Raw genomic sequence first — 17,337 nt, 5'->3', positions numbered from 1 at the left:
CTGCTGAAAGAGCAGTGGAAATCCTGTGGACGCATCCAAAGTTTGGTTTTGGAGTGGATGCAGAGTTTGATATTCTTTCTTAAGCTGCACAATTTCAGAGCTAATACTGTCCTTGCCATCACAGAAGATCTCTTAGTAGTACTATCAGGAGGGTATCCTTGAGAAAATTTCCAAGGCTGTTCCTTCACATCTTTTAGCTTCTGAGGTGGATAGCTGTTTGCATTCAGAGAAAAGGATAGTGAGCTACCTAAAATGCTGGTATAAGACCATGCAGATGAAGTATCCTTCTGTTATCTGGCCACTTCAGCAGAGCTCAAGCTGATTCAGGGGCAAGATGTTTCCTTCTCTAACATCTGCTGAGCAGCCATGTGAAGTTCTTTTCAGCAACAGTTATATCAGTGAAGGTTATATCATCAGGCCTGGTTCTCTTTAGAATAGCCCTGCAGCTGTAACTTGCACTATGGATGTTAAAGTTTGTTTCCAGGTAACTGAGTCTGTAAGGTTGCGTAGCATGGAGTTCTCTATAAATGTACCTGTGGGTTGTCACTTGAAAGTATTTAGGGGTTGCTGAAGAGTGCTAAGATCTATCTTTGAATATATCTCAAAACATTCTAGTTCCTAGTTTCTCTCTCCTCTCAGTACATATGTTGAGATTGTGGTTAAAAGGAACATGAAACAGCACTAGGCTTGCTCCATCCTATGTGTCTCTGTGAACAGGAAAAAAAGTACAGCGTGAGCGCATGTGATCCTATAGGACAAACGGTTCTGATTTTTGAGAACAATGCATTGTGCACCCATATCTGAATTCATACATACATTAAAGATTTTGGAAGTCTGATTGTTAGGAAGTAAATCTTCTCTCCCCTGACCCCTAATAGCAATTTTGTGGATATCAATCAAGCTGGCAGCAACAACAAAACTATCGGAGGGAGGCACTCACAAGGAAAACTTCAATTTGAAATTTTGCAGTGGTAAGAAAGAGAGGCTTTTACAGTCAATCTTAAGAACCAGATGTTTACTTACATTTTAAAACTTTGGGGAAAAAAAAAAACCCAGACAAAAAACAAATCCACAAAAAATCCCTCTTCAAAAATATTCACTATTGAACATAATCCTTTGTAGTCATGATCTTTTTTGTTACAGCTTTGAATTCAATGTTTAACATTTTCATAGTGTAAATGCTTGCCTATTTATGATGTGGGTATACAGGAAAGATAGGCAAAACTTTAGAGGGATTTCTCAGTATGGGAGGTAATTTAAATATTTTGATTGTCAGAAATAACTTATTTTTGTAGTTGCTGATAGTGTCGTGTTAGATCCAAGGATTGCAGCGTGGCTGATAAACCCCAGCGACACAGTTCCCTCCTTTGAGTGTTTAATACAGAAGTATTTTGGAAAGCCTTTTTCTATGGGAACAGTAAATACAGATGCAGGCACTTTGAGAAACGGATCAGTAAGTAGTTTGTTTTAAATTGTTTGGATTAAAAAGGGAAGGAAATGATGAAACAATAGGTTTTGCTTAGTGTTGCCAAAAAAAAAAAATTACAGATAATGCCTTTCTGATGGAAGAAATTATTTATTAATACTACTTGTTGGAAATCTAATTTTAAAGAAAGGGGAGAAGGGAAGGGTTCACTACATTCTACCAAGATGGGATCATATTCTCCAGGTACAGCTGTAAAATTCCACTTCAGAACCATGAAGTTCAGGAACAGTATTCATTAGTATATAATCTGATCTTTATTTCTTTCCACCTTTCCTGCAAACTGATTTCCAGATATCTGTTCCAGAATGTCTAATGCCTTGTTTTCTAATCCTGTGAATTTGTAGCCTGTATTTAGTTAACTAACAATTTTAATGAATTGCACAGCTGGTTAAAAAAAAAAAAAACAACAAACAACAACAACAAAAAAACCACTCAAAACCCACCACATTGTAGACCGAGGAACAGTAGGGTGTCAAATGTGACTCTTCAAGCATGTGTAGGAAAAATCTGTCAAATTTTATTGTCAATAAGAGAGAATGCTTAATGAATGAAGTTATTCCCAGCACTATAGAAATGTCCTAATGTCTGTTGGAATATATTGAATGTTGTAAAATTTCAGTATTTGTCTTTTGGGCCGTGATGATCTGCTCAGGCCACATTAGTCTTCAGAGTTTGTTTAAATACTAAACATATGTGTACAGCAACCTAACTGATGGTTGTTGTGTTTTTTTTTAAAAAAAAACCTTTCACTTTTCCAAGGCCTTGCTTTTTCAGACACAAGTATTGTAACATGCTCATAGGGCTTCCAGGATACAAATCCACTGATGTCGAGTGGGCTTAGAGCATGGACAGAGGTCAGGTGTATCAACACATACCCATCAGTATAGACGTTTCCAAGAAAAACAGAGCCTGATTACTTTAAAATACTAGCTGTAATCTACAGTTGATTAGAAGCTACTTCATGCATTAAACTATTAGCATAGGGAATGGACAGGCGAACAGGCAGAAGCTATAAACTTGTTGGTTATTTCTATATGTGACATCCCCTCCTGTGAGTCAGCATCCTTAATCTTGTCTCCATCCTTAGCTTGACTCAGTCTTTTGTTCTTCATATATCACATCTATTCTTAGTTATCATTTCTCAACTTTGTCATCCTGATTCCCAGCTCTGAGTTAAATATTGAAGTCTTATTTCCTTCCTGCCCTATTTCAGGTCTAGTTTGTTTCCTTGTCCCAATCATCTCCAGTGTCTTCATGTTGACCTCTTCACCCAAGTCCCAGTTAATGCCTCCCTCTAACATCCTGTGATTATTTCCAAACCCCCTACCCCCACTCCTTATGCAATTAATTTGTTCCCTCGACTCTCCCACTTTCTTTTTGGCTTCTCTGTTTGTTTGCTCAGTGAGTCCCTGTTCTTCATGTGAATCCTAGTTCTTTGCCAGGTTTGTCTCTTCAGCCTTCTTGCTCTGACTCTGCTGGTAGATTCCTAACAATTGTCTGTACTCCCAGAAGGATCCAGGCCAGGTGATGTATCATGTCTTGTGTCCCACTACTTCAGTTAAGCTCCCTTGGTATTGTGCTAGTCTTGTCCACCCAGCATAGTACTTGAAATGACTGCTGTTTTATTCTGTAGCCTGCTACTCGCCCATGCACATTCTAGCACAGAATATATACTGCTTGCTGCTTGTCTGTATATTTGGTGCTGTTCTAAAAGGCTCAGTAAAAGAGGTCCTAGTCCATATACTTCAAAACCTTTGCTGAAAGAGGTGCTAGACATCATGCTACTTCTGTCACTGCTGCATTTGCTGATGAGGAATCTTGGTGTCAGTTGAAGCCGGTCATTGGGCTTACTTCCACCTCCTGAATGGGATCAAGTAAGCTGTCTGTTGCTGGAGGGACAGTGTTTCACACACAGCTTGTTTGTTCCGGAATCAGTGGGTATGAACAAGGTTTCCTGGAGACAGGTTGATGGCGTTTCAGTGGTGTATGGGCCTGCTTAAAGTAATCTGTCTGGGGTAGAGAGAAGTCCTTACTGATAAGACCAGACTGTTATAAAGGATGAGTACCAGTGGATCTAGATATTTCAGCTTTGAATAGAGCCCTCTGCATCCTACCTTCAAGGGCTCACCGTTTCTGCCTTGCGGTGTTCAACTCTGCTGTAGGCAGAGGGGAAGCCTGTACAGTAGGTGTCCATATTGTCTACTCACAACCAACCAACACAAACAATGCTGAAGTTGTATACGCTAATAGCTCTTGGGCAGATGGGGAACCCACATGGGCTCTCAACGGAATTCATTACTCCATTCGAAGTCTTTTCTGCTGCTGGGGCTTTGCCGAGATGTGCTTCCCACTGACAGACATCAGCTTGTGTAGAATCTGCTTAGTTTTATCTGCTGTTCAGTCAGATAGTCATTTCAAGATAAAAACAACTATGGTCCAGGCTTAAGTGTATTCTGAATGCCTGAAACACTAGTGCCCCCATTGTTTTATGGTATGTGGTAGAAAAACGTGTCTGCAGCAAAGATTATCCTGAAACACGTGTAATTCTGTTTTTAGCATGAAACATAACTTCCTGTAACTAATAGGTGCCTTCCATGCTTCTGTTGCGCTTGGCATTTCTCCTCTTCTCCTAAAAATTAGTTGGATCAATTTGATAAAGTTCCTGTGATGGTTCTTCCCCAGCTGTGCACCAGAATGGTTGCCTCTGTAGCAGTAATGTGTTATAATTTGTCCTAATATAAGCTAATTTTCAGTCAGTTCTGGTTCTGTTGTGTTTGTGCAGCAACAAGTAGTTTGGATTCCTTCTGCATTCTGTTTGGATCAAATAATGGATGAAACATTGCTCTTGTCAGTTTGCATCTGCTATAATGCTTTGGTTCCAAACTTCTGTTTTTCTTCACATAATGGGGCTGTTTTGCAAACAGCACAAAATTGTGAGTTTTCTGTACAAGGAAAATTTTAATACACTGTTTGGGGGGTGGATTATGTTTACCTGTTGATTTACAGCTGACTGTTGCACTGTGAGAGCACAGAATTAAGTGTTCAGGTGTACTGGTGTCTCAGTCTGTGCCTGCCCTCACTCCTTAAAAACACAATCAGGAGGTTCTGAGAGTCATCCTGAAGACAAGGAGGAGATAGTGGCATCCAGCTCAGGGAGCAACTCCTGCAAAAGACCCTGTTCAGATTGAAAAAGATGTTCAGAGAAACCTTCTCACAAACTCAGAAGGGTCCTTACCTCCCTGAAGAGAGAGGAAGATCCTCCCCTGTCCATTAATTTTGATATATTTTTTTTAATTTAAAAAAATCCTTAATTTGGAGATCTGTTTAGACTGTATAGACCTTGCTTTAGGAAGGATTTTGAAGGTTTGCCAACCACTTTTATTATTCTTAATTGCTTTTGCTTCAAAAGCACTACTGTTCTGGCTGGAGAGATTAAAAGCACTGGAGGACCATAGTATTCTGACATCTGAACTGTTCTTAACAAAATATTCCTGGCAACAATTTCAATGGCAATCTTTCTGTTTTAGTCCATAATTCCTAACTTAATGACATCCAGTTTAGTAGAGTGATATCATGTCTAGTTACATTGCATATACTCTTCCAAATGATAGAATATTGGTTTTGTTCTTTACAAGATATTGGACATTTCATTGAAACCGAAGCATTGTGTGCATTTTCTATACAGTCTTAGAGGACAGAATAAATCTGATGACAAGTAGAAACATCCTTTTCTTTCCTTCTCATCAGAAAAGGACCAAAGGAAAGATTCTGAATGTATCAAAACCCATGAAACTGTGAAATGCGTAGCAAAGTCAGATTTGGTAGCATAATTTCTGAGATCTTACTCTGGTAAGGAAAACACTTTCTAGCTCAGTTTAAGTGGAAAACGCAGAATATATTTTTTTTGGAGCAGATTTTTTTTCTCTCAACTGTAAGTATTTCCTGAGGGCAGTAAGGTAAGAAAGCTATAGTTTAGCTGCAGGTCTGTAAGAGAGACTTCAGCGGCTCATAGCATGAGAGCCCCTCTTAGTGTTCCTCTTAGTGTTCAGCTCTAAGATAGGAATACAAATAACAAAGCAAACATAGAATCATCCAAATTCCTTTAAAATACACATAGGGTGAATGATAAACCTGAAGACAGATTGCTTACAAGGTGCCCAAGGGACGTTTAATTTTTTTATGTGGTTAGCAATAAAGTCTGCATTCTTGAGATTAATAAGAAAATGTTAAACATACTTCTGAAGCAGTCAAAATCTGGACTGTCCCTTAGACATGCTAGTCTAACTTCATGAAAAAAAACCCTGTAGTCTGCGCATTAAGCAAGTTCTATTAAGCCTATTGTTCTATACCTAGTGTACAAGAAAATAATTTGAGTCTCTATAAAAACTATTACCTGCTCCTTCTTCAACTTACTCTTCTCAACTAAATAAACCTGGTTCATCTCTTTCTCTGTAGGACGTGTTTTCTAAACTTACTATGATGTTTGGTTTCCTTCTTTAGCCTATATGACATTTCTTAATGTCTGTCCTAAAGTTTTGTGGCCAGGTTGCACCAATTCTTCAGCTATATCCTCAGAACTATTTATAAACACAAAATAAATGTCTCTCTTTACACAAATGACCCTTAGTTTAATTTCCCTGTTTTACATAAACTAAGAACTATCATAATGTATCATACGTAATTCCATGGAACATTTTCCTTCCTCCAACACAGATCAGTATGTGATTCCTGGGGAACAGTACATGAACAGGCCAGTGCATAACTTTGGTCCTCTGGAATGCTGTCCTAGGTTCTATGGTTTGTGGTCCAGGAATTTTACAGGACAGTAAAAACACAGTGCCAGTGTTTTTGCACTTAATGACTTATTTTATTCCATAATTTTGATTGTTCAGTCATCATTGAAGATAAAGTCTGCAGGAAAGAAAAACTTCGTATGCAGCATTTTTTACGTTCCCAGTTTTCCTAATAGGAGTTTAGTAATGAAAAGCAGCACTTTATTGTTTACATTTTGTGATTTTAGCCTGATAACAAATTTATTGGTTGTCATAAGTTTATTGTTAGTGATCATGTTCTTGGAGCTAAAGATCATATTCGCAGTGTCTGTGTGCATTTTAAAATGGTCTTCTAGCCAACTGAATGAGGTGGCATGGCTCTGTGCAGAACACCTCTGGAACAGAAGGGAAGGAAGTGAATAGTTCAGGCACAGAAGAGTGGTAGTACTGATAGGAGGAAGAATATGGCAACACATTTTTCCTCATTTTACAACTAATAATAGAATTCTGACTTCAATGTTGAAGGCAGTGTAGTGATACCATTTCTCCATACTCAATCTATGCAAAATGTAAATAAAGGAGCAGGTAAAATCTTGACTATTCATGTACTGTACTGCTTTGTGCATGAACTGTGTTTGTCAGAGGTCTAAGAATATTTCTAAAATGTTAAATATCACAGGAGACATACAGAAAAATATATATAGTTTAATATCTTTTAAAATAGCGTTCTAAGTCTTTTTATGTTAGCATTAAAACTCTTTTTTTTTTTTTTTATATCAGTATCAAAACTTAGGTGTGGACTTGGAGAAACTTTATAATGTAATGATGGACCTTGCTCATGACTTACAGGTAAAATGTAAAAAGTAATTACTCAGATATAACTTCTGATGTGTTATCATGAATTCAAGAGAGTCAGTAATGTGCTGCTCATTCAAATCAGAATCTCTACTTGAGTTAAATAGAAGGCTTCAGTCCTTACTGGTTTACAGTGCTGGTCAACATTTAAAATAAAGTTGTCCATGAAATTTGTCATTTTTTCCAGAAGGAGGAAATGTTTAGTCTGAAGGTTAATCTTCAGAAGAAACTTTTCCTCTGCAACAGTTAACTAAATATTTAAATGACAATTCTAAGAACAGGAAATGGTCAAAATATTGTGACTTTTCTTTTGGTATTTTAAAGCTGTATGAAACAGTCTAAAAAGTACAAAAACTCAGCATATCTATTGCTCTAGGTTGTATTAGCCAAATACTGGTCAAACACTGGAATAGGCTTCCTAGAGAGGTGGTCAGTGCCCCAAGCCTGTCAGTGTTTGAGAGACAGTTGGACAATGCTGTTAATAGTATGCTTTAACTTTTGGTCAGCCCTGAAGTGGTTGGGCAGTTGGACTAGATGATTGTTGCAGGTTCCTTCCAAGTGAACTATTTTATCCTATTTTAGCCCTTATTGCAGTTCAGAATGCATTTCAAGATGTCTTTTAGTGGGTTTTTTGTGTGTGTTGTTTTCATATGTAATCGTATGCCTGGAAAAGTGTCAGAACTTAGGGATGTCCTCTCTGGTGGAAGGTACATCATAGGATCCTAGGGTTTTTTCTTGAGATTGATGGTAGCAAGTGTAGGACTTAGATGAAAATTTAGATGTTGTCTTATTAGATGAAATAGTCTGCGAAGGAAGGCAACAGGGAAACACCAAAGGCACAGAAACGCTGAGAGCTGGTCTACAGGAAGAGTTTTTAGGCAAGTGTTGCTGTCCGATTGCTTCAGTGGTTAGAGAAAAAAAGACTTCCTGTTCTTTGTAACTAAATTGGATACATAACCCCATCAGCTTTTACTTTCTAATGTAAACACAATTGTGAATTTTGAATGATTGCTTAATTGTTCAAGTGAATAAAGAGGGATAACTATGTCCTATTATAATGGAGCTTGCTCTAAAAATAAACTGTTTAAAAAAATGAGGGATGTACATTTTGTAGCAGTAATCATTTTATACAGGAATAGTAATAAAAAATATTACTATTGCGTCCAGAATGAAGTGATAATGGACTATGGTATTTAGATAATATAGTTCACACTAACTAGTAGTTCATTCCAGAAACGGCGTTGTCTTATAAAAAGGGATTATACAGAAAGTGAAATACTGTTTACTGGAAAATAGATACACTGCTGTATGTTTTAAGATAAAATTGGCTGAGACTGAAGAATTTGTTTGTATGTTGCTTTACAGGTTCAAGGTTTGTGGAAGTTATTTTGCACATTAGAGCTTCCACTTATCAAAATTCTGGCAGGTATGAAAGTTCAGTTCAAAATATGAATCTTCCCTGTTTTCACACAGCTGCTGACTATGCTCAAGTATAATGTTATACATCAGAATACTAAATGTTATCTTAGCCTCATAACAGCTGTGTGAGTTTGAGTGTCCATTTTACAGTCTAAGAAGCATGTAAGGTCAAAATTGTCAATTGTAAGTGTCCTCAGTATATAATTGTCTTTACAGTGATGGAAACACACAAAATACATGTGAACAAACAAGAACTGAAAAAAACATCAGAGATTCTGGGGGTAAATTTTGCCTTTATTTTTTTCTATTGAAAATTGTATAGTGTCATCTTTCTGCTTTTACTGAGGATAACTGATTAAAAAGAGGAGGAATCTCTTCTTGTTTTGTCATCTTTACATGACAGTTTGGGGTTTCTAGAATTTTTATTGTAAATATAACTAATGATATTTCATTTTACTTCCATGTTTATTTAGGCAAGCAAACAAGAGACATTTGCTTAATTGGCTTTGTCCCAGAACTGAGATTCCTTTGCAAACGCACAGGTCCTTTTGGGTTATGTGTTGTAGAGTAAAAATTGTAATGACTCTTTCTGAACCTACAGTTATAAGTAACCATCTTCCTGAGAAGAGATAGAAATATCTCTCTCTGTAAATAAAACACTCTTTATAACTTATGTGTTCTGAGAGTTCTAAGCTTGCCATTTCCCTATTGATAAAAATAGCTACAAGAAAATCCTGTTTTATAGCATAAAATCTGACTAGGTAATCATAGTGGTCTGACAGATTATTAATTTACCAGAATGATTTGCATAGCTCTGTTTCTCACAGATCTCTATAGTCTTTTATAACCTAAATTATTTTCCTACAAATTTTGGTCCTTTTTACTGCAGTAAATCCCCTTTCCAGATCATGAAGAAATACAGATTAAAGAGTATATAAGCAATCTACTAAATCAAATGTTGACAGCCAGCAATGATCACACATTATCAAGCACCCTATTTTAAGTAGAAGTTCAATATACTTGTTAACCTAGGAAGGAGCAGATATTGAAGAAAATAATAATGTAAACAGAGTAATTCTGATGTACTAATTTATAGTTGCGACTCAAAGAGCTTGAACAGGAAGCTCATCAAGTTGCTGGAGAACAATTCCTTTTGACCAGTAGTAGTCAACTCAGAGAGGTAATATTTGTACTGCTATTATTATGTAAGTTGTAAGTTCTGTAAATTGTTATTGATACAGAAGAATTATAAAGCATATAAAATTGTCCTTACAACTTCAGAATTCTTTCTTCAGTAATTATCTTGTTTTCTGATTTTAATGGAGGACATATTGCCAGATTTATGAAGAACTGATGTTGGATAATCTGTGTTTGAAAGTATTTACATAAATTATGCATTTGATTTTAGTAAATATGCTACTTTTTCAATAGCTCAAAAATAAAGATTTGATCTTTTCAATTCTGTTTGTTCTCCTTGCTATGGTATGCTCTATTTCCCTTGAAATCTGTTTTCTAGACTTAACTTCAAGCACCAAATAATTTTCCTTTGTTTCAGCAATTGAAACACTGAAACATTTCTCTTGTGTGTTTTTTTTCCTGTAGGTACTATTTGAAAAGTTAAAACTGCATGTACTGTGTGAGAAAGTTCACAGAACTGAAATACAACAACTTGTGTCTACCTCAGAAGTTGTGGTGAGATGGGGAGGGGTTTTAAAACCATCTGCGTGATTTAGCGAATTCCCGTGAAACAGTTGTTTGTCTAAAGTTTGCCTCACAGTCTTGATTTATTTTTGTATTGTACTAATTACATTTCATTTACTTATGCCAGAAATGAAAGTTGCAGTCCATGATGGGGAAAAACAAACTAGCTATTGAAGCTAAACTTCAGCTATAAACCAGGATTAAAAACTTTTTAGTACCAGCATGCATGTATCGCCATGTTCCTCAAAGAAGAGAGGCTTTTTTACTGGTCAGATTTTGGTATCTCAGTATGACTGACTGATTAGGTGAAAGAAAAGAACATTAATGTAAAACCTGTCGGTGCAGAAGATAGCAACCCAAACTTTCTCTTTGCTGTCAGGACATTTGGGCTAAAACCGTGTTGTCATCTTTTTATGGACCCTTAACTCATTCATTCATGCTAGGTAAAGAGGTCTGTAGGAAATTATTTGATACCTGTGGTTTGAATTGGGACTTGTCTCTTTGTGTGGTCCAGTGTTTTACTTGTGTGCATGAATTTCCCTAAGGCTTTTTTTTTTTCCCTTTGTGGAGCCACTTATCTTCAGTAAGGGTGGTTGCATTTAGAGTCAGATCTGCAGGATCTTGATAGAATTTTTTCCCTTAAAGCAATATTGACCAAACAGTTTAGATACTTTGAGACAACTGTGCAAGAGATTGAATGTATCTTCAGATTCAGTGCACAAATATTGTACATATGAAGCTTCTACAGTTCTTTCTTCTGTTAGTGTTGAGGCAGATTATTTTCAGCAATGCAGATGTTCATGTGTGATCCCACACAAGTGCAGAAACCTGCCAAAACCACTTGTCTAAAAATGATGAAGTCAAGACCAAACTGCAGACTTGTTGATACCTTGAGGCAAATGTGGATGTCTCTTTTTCATAGAATCATAGAATCGTTTAGTTTGGAAAAGACCTTTAAGATCATCGAGTCCAACTGTAAACCTAACACTGCCAAAACCACCACTAAACCATGTCCTGAAGTGCCACATCCTTACCTCCAGGGATGGTGACTCAACCACTTCCCTGGGCAGCCTGTTCCAGTGTTTCATAACCCTTTCATTGGAGACATTTTTCCTAATATCTATCCTGTACCTTCCTTGGTGCAACTTGAGGCTGTTTCCTCTTGTCCTGTCGCTACTAGGGAAAAGAGATTGACTCCACCTTGCTACAGGTGTTGTAGAGAGTGATACGGCCTCCTCTCAGCCTCCTTTTCTCCAGGCTGAACAACCCCAGTTCCCTCAGCTGCTCCTCATAAGACATCTGCTCTAGACCCTTCCCCAGCTTTGTAGCCCTTCTCTGGACAAGCTCCAGCACCTCAATGTCTTTGTTGTAGTGAGGGACCCAAAACTGAACACAGTATTTGAGGTGGGGCCTCCTCAGTGCTGAGTACAGGGGGATGATTACTTTCCTGTTCCTACTGGCCACAATATTTCTGACACAAGCAAGGATGCTGTTGACCTTCTTGGCCACCTGTGCATGCTGCTGGCTCATATTCAGCCAGCTGTTGACCAACACCCCCAGTCCTTTTCCACCAAGCAGCTTTCCAGCCACTCTTCCCCAAGCCTGTAGTGTTACATGGGGTTGTTGTGACCCAAGTGTAGGACTTGGCACTTGGCCTTGTTGAACCTCATGCCATTGGCCTTGGCCTATTGATCCAGCCTGTCGAGATCCCTCTGTAGAGCCATCCTACTCTCAAGCAGATCAACACTCCTGCCTAACTTGGTGTTTTCTGTAGACTGACTGAGGGTGCTCTCAATCCCCTTGTCCAGATCACTAATAGAACATTTTGTTAAGATACTAATAGAAATGGAATTCCTTCTTAGAAGACAAGAAGCTGTGCCTGTTCCTGATTTGGTGCCGTAATTGTATTGCTCTGGTTTACATGGAAGTCAAAGTACACAACTCATTGCTGAGAATCAACACCTGTGGGGATGGTAGAAAAGTAGTATTTGTTTCTCTTGTGTGAAAAAGGAAATTCAACTGTTGGGCCAAGTGTCTGAACTGCCAGATATGATCTCTGAGGTAATGTCAACAGTATAACCATAAAAACCACACACTACTCAAGGAGAAGGAGGTTTCATAGATCAAATATGTAATCTTGAAAAGTGACTGAGTCTTAGGACATGGGAGGGATCAGAGAAATGGAATGCATGTCATCTTTTTATGGGAACATATTTGTTGCAGTAAGGAAAGCAATGCTTTTATCTAGTCCATTACTCTTTCCAACTGCAGAGACTTGGTTATTTAAAGATAGGCTGAAACCTTCCAATAGATAAATATTAGATAAGTAATACGTTGTCTCTCTCTGGTAGCAAGAAAAAAATTACGCTTTTAAATCTCCATTGTGGTCTAGATAAGTAGTATGTTGTCTCTCTCTGGTAGCAAGAAAAAAACCTCACATTTTAAAATCTCCGTTCTGGTACAGTTACATCTATGTTTCACCCTGAACTGTTGTAGGTCCAGATATTTTTGTTGTACTTCTAAATATCCAATCTCTATTTTGGGAACTTGTATTAGGGGATGAACAGGAGAAATTGTACTGTTGGATTTTGTGTGTGTGTATAAATATATATGTGTGTACATATGTATTATTTTGTATACCTTTATCATGTTCTCCCTTGCATTGATGCTGTCTAGCACAAAAAATAATCAAAGGACCATAAGTAACTCCCCCATTCCATGTCCCGGTGTTTCCAAAGTTGTTGTGGAAGTTTCTATGTCTGCCTGTCTTTTTGTCCCTGTCAGGGACAGGAAGGGAAATCAAATGGGCAGGGGTAATTTCCAGCCCTCCTGCCGAAGGCAGGAAAAAGCAAAGGCTTTCTTGGGCCTAGGGTAAGATTGCTTGAAAGACATTATTCTTTAGCCAGTATTTTATCCATTCAGCTTGGCGAGAAAACTTCTTCCTCCAAAACTTAGTCTGTTAAGATTGTTAAGTAATATAACTTAACAGAAAAGTGTACCATAATTCACGTTCTTTATTTTACAGCTAAATAAGTTGCAAGATCTTCATCCTTTGCCTAAGATAATTTTAGAATACCGTCAGGTGAGCTGATATTTTTAACATAATGTAGTTGCACTGAAGCAAAAATAGCAAGAAAGATAACATTCACAGTTAAATAAATAAAAGATGTCTCTAATGTAATTTCATTCAAATAGTAATTTAAATTTTGAAGTTGTAGGCATTCTTGAGAGTTAAATTTAATGTTTATACATCTGTTTTTCACTATGTCAGATTATATCTAGCAAAAACCTGTGCAAAATCAATTGGAAAACTTCACTGTTGGATTTGTCTAGTGCTATAAAGCACAATCCTGGGGCAAAACTTTTACTTTTTGAGTTCTGAAGAAATACTCTGCAGAAAGTGAAGGAGATAACTAGTTATGGGGTTTTTTTTAGGTGATGAGACTCCTGAAAATCCAAACTGACCTAGTTGGTGTGCTCTCACACTTAATGTTTGGGTTCTCAATGGATGAGTTTTCAAGATGTTAAAAAAAAAAAGTGTGGGGTTGTATGGTATTTTTTTTGCGGGGGGGGGAAGGGGGCTTTACAGTTAGTATGCATTTGGAAATTAAAATCTTTCATTTGAAAAATACCTTATTTTTATAAACAGGCATTTATCTAAACTTTTATGTAATTTAGGTTCATAAGATGAAATCAACTTATGTGGATGGACTACGAACATGCATGAGAAAGGTAGACATATCAAAAGCCTGTAAAACATAGTCTTTCAAATAAATAGTAAAAGGATGTGAAATGATTGCAAAGTTTACAGTTTAAGAACTTTTATATTTGGACAATTATAAGTGTTTCTTTCTTATTTTTTTTTAGTCCTGATTGCAGTGAGTTTTTATTGCTGATACTTATATTAAATAAAGCTTTAGATTTATGTCTTCGTCCTTTTCTTTTTGGGGATTTTTCTTGTACTTGACTTACAGGGATTTATTTCCCCTACATGCAACCAGACAGGAACTGTGACTGGCAGACTTTCAGCTAAACATCCAGTAAGTGAGCCTATTAAAAGATTTACATTTTAATTAGAATTAAAAATTAATATTACTTATATAAAATATCTAATATTTTTAACACATGAAATGTTTGTTTTCATCTAAGTCTAGCAGTTGTCATACTTCACGTAAATGGTGGACAGAAAAAGCTTGTTAAATGGGTATTTTACTCTAGAACACTTATTCTTATGAATGTTTTCTGTTATTTGTGGATCAGAATTTAATATTATTAACTGAAGTAGAGAGGTAGAATTGTGAGCTGTGCCTGCACCCTCTAAGCTTCTACTGAGTACTTCTTCATAATGTATTCCTGGTGTTCATGAACCACTCCTTGTAAAGAATCAGTGAGCCCTGGGGATTATGGGGAAAAAAAGGAAGTTCTTTTCTTCTGGAATTTGGCTTTAGGCCTCATAGCAGTGAAGGGCTAAGCTGGCTACGGTGTTGCTCTGGAAGTCTTGCCAGATGCTTATATGGCTGTGACACTTGGGCTCTTTGTGCTTCCTCTCTTGTCTTTGCCTATAATGATCTCCATGTTCATGCTTGTGGCTGGAATATGTTTTATTTGACTTTCAGGACTGCTAGAGGTTTGCTGTTTTGTTGGGGGGTTTTTTGTTTGTTTGTTTTTTTTCCCCTAAAGTGACCTTTTTAAGGGCATATTTGAATATATCTTGTTGTACCATCTTACATGGAGTTTAGGAAGCACACTGACCTTTGACTGTAGGGGCTGGTGATGCTTTTTGCATTCCACTTCTGTCGCAGCCCACAGCTGCATGGATGAGTGTGCAGGACCTGTGTGGGAGGAGACAGGGTTGCAGACTACTGCAAGGGCTTAAGTCCAGGCATAGGCAGGGGAATAGCAGTAGAAAAGTAGTGACTACCTAGCTGACAAAATGTTCTGTTTGGTTTAATCAATGCCTTTCTTAGCAAAGGCCTGACCTCTGACCCTGTAGGAGTGGGGGAATTGATGCAGAAGTGGGATTTGGATCATGAAGGCTAGAGGGAATCCATGAGGCCATTGTCCTTTTAACTTGTGCCCAAAAGTATTGTCAGTTCTTAACTGTGCAGGTTTGAGTACTGCTTATCTGTCTATGCAGGGTACTGGCCTTAAGCTTGATGGGTACAAATGGCACGAGAAGCTTTCTGCAATCTTGGGTGAAAGGCCGTGGTCTTCCACAGCTCTATCTAGGAGTAGAGATATCAGACATAATGGTTATGTTGTGATCACTTTGCATGGGTGGGCTCATGGGGCTCCTTGCAAGTTCTGACCGGTATGGTGACTTTTGGAGTTCTGGCAGAAACCTGTCCTGGTAGGTTCTCATCCTCACAGTCCTGGTGACTTCCTTAGCTCTTCTTTTACCTGTCTTCACAGTTCAGGTTTCATTTATATCTTCCTACCTTCATGGTACATATTCCCATACAATTTGTCATCAAACAATTTATAGGAAATGCATGTGCTTTTTGCTGAGTAAAATACAGTGTCTAGGATTCTGAATTAACAATGGAATGGAGAAGTGTTTCTGATGCTCCTGTTTCTCATGCACTCGTACGCGGGAAAGTGACGAGAGAGAATGGAAAAGATGATCATGAAGGTCACAGTTTGCTAAATATTCTGAGGTGATGCACAGGCATTTACAAGTCAGAGCTCAACAGACAGCTGTCTTGAACAACCATATACAATGCAAGGTGACAGATGACCTTTAGTCCATCATGCTAAAAATGACACAAAACCTACTTTTCTTAAAGGTTGTTTTTCTCCAAAATAATGCTGCTAAAGTTAGCATCCAGGGTTGCCTAAGGCTGGCTTTTCCTTATAAGGAAAAACATTGGAATGGCTTTTTTGTGTGTGTGAAATGTTTATGGAACTTATACCATCTGTTTCTGAATCATTTATTGATATAGAAAATATACTGCAGTGCCCAGTCACTTTACTAAATGTTAAAGGGTTGGAAGATTCTTGTCAGAAATCATAAATATTGTGGATATTTTTGCAGTTACTGTGATGTTATGTCAAATTTTAGTTGAATATTTGCAGATGTAGTGTATTTTTAAAATGCTTTAAGGAGTGATTAAAGCAAAAGGTAAGAGTAAATCAGATAAAGTGATAATTCAAATAAAAAAACCCCATCCAATTTGCTGTTTGGGTGTGGGAGATGGAGCTCTAAACAAAGGTTTCCTTATCTTTCGTTTGTTTTGTAAAGGTAATGGGTCTATCTGTCATCTTTTCTTTAAGGCATTAAATGGAGTCCAGGAGGGATTTTCTCATAGATTTAAGGGGAAATGACCAGATGTTAGGTACAGAGCAGGATTTCTCTTTCAGATAAACTCTTCTGTGGTCTTCTTTCAGACAAATCCGCATCTGATGTATGGTTAATGTATATTTTTGGCTTTATGTGGGTTTCTCTTAATATATAAACTTATTCACATGAATTTTTATGACTTCTGTATTGCAGCAACTTAGAGGAGGTTTCTTCATAGAACTTTATACATCTATTTTAGTTTAACTGTGCACTTCATTTCTTCTCATTTGGTTTCTTCCACAAGAAGAATTGCTGCGTAATTAATACATTTTTCACAAATAACAAAGTGTTACATGATAATATAATACATCATTAAACAGGGACACATTTGATATTGTTGTCTCCTGTTATAGTATTGTAACTGTGTGTTTGCTACTCCATGAGAATCTACGTATCTGAAACCTAAAAGAAATATAAACCCTACAATTCTTCAGTCAGATTATTTTGTAGTATATCTACAGGCTAGTTATTTTTTTCCAGTCTGATGGATTGCTTATGACTATTAATTAGGTTTATTATTTGAATATGTTATTTTAAATTAATTTTTGTATAAATATATTAGTCTGCATTAGGATACTCCTTTATTATGTAGCTCATAGACAACTTTCCTATTAAATATATTTATTACATTCATAAAGACTTATTTATGTTCTCCAAAGCTACCTTGAAATACCACTTTTCAGCCTCTCACCTTTTAAAGCAAAAATAAGTCATGACAGAGGTGGAAAGGCATAAAGCCAATTAAGATCAAGCCTCTTTCAGAA

General features: G+C 37.2%; 1 protein-coding gene across 1 annotated transcript in view; it reads left to right on the top strand.

The window, feature by feature from the left end:
- The window catches only part of POLN (polymerase (DNA directed) nu), a 102,108-nt gene that overhangs the window by 12,920 nt on the left and 71,851 nt on the right, over positions 1–17,337 (top strand). Inside the window, 9 exon segments of the mRNA XM_009882538.1 lie at positions 1,296–1,453; positions 7,039–7,107; positions 8,479–8,539; positions 8,749–8,813; positions 9,629–9,712; positions 10,135–10,224; positions 13,259–13,315; positions 13,912–13,965; positions 14,208–14,273. Coding sequence (XP_009880840.1) covers positions 1,296–1,453; positions 7,039–7,107; positions 8,479–8,539; positions 8,749–8,813; positions 9,629–9,712; positions 10,135–10,224; positions 13,259–13,315; positions 13,912–13,965; positions 14,208–14,273 — 704 coding nt within the window.

Source organism: Charadrius vociferus, unplaced genomic scaffold (assembly GCF_000708025.1).
Source record: "Charadrius vociferus isolate BGI_N301 unplaced genomic scaffold, ASM70802v2 scaffold213, whole genome shotgun sequence".
NCBI lineage: Eukaryota > Metazoa > Chordata > Aves > Charadriiformes > Charadriidae > Charadrius > Charadrius vociferus.
Note: the sequence above shows the minus strand (reverse complement) of the source record. Positions and strands in the feature narration are given on the sequence as shown.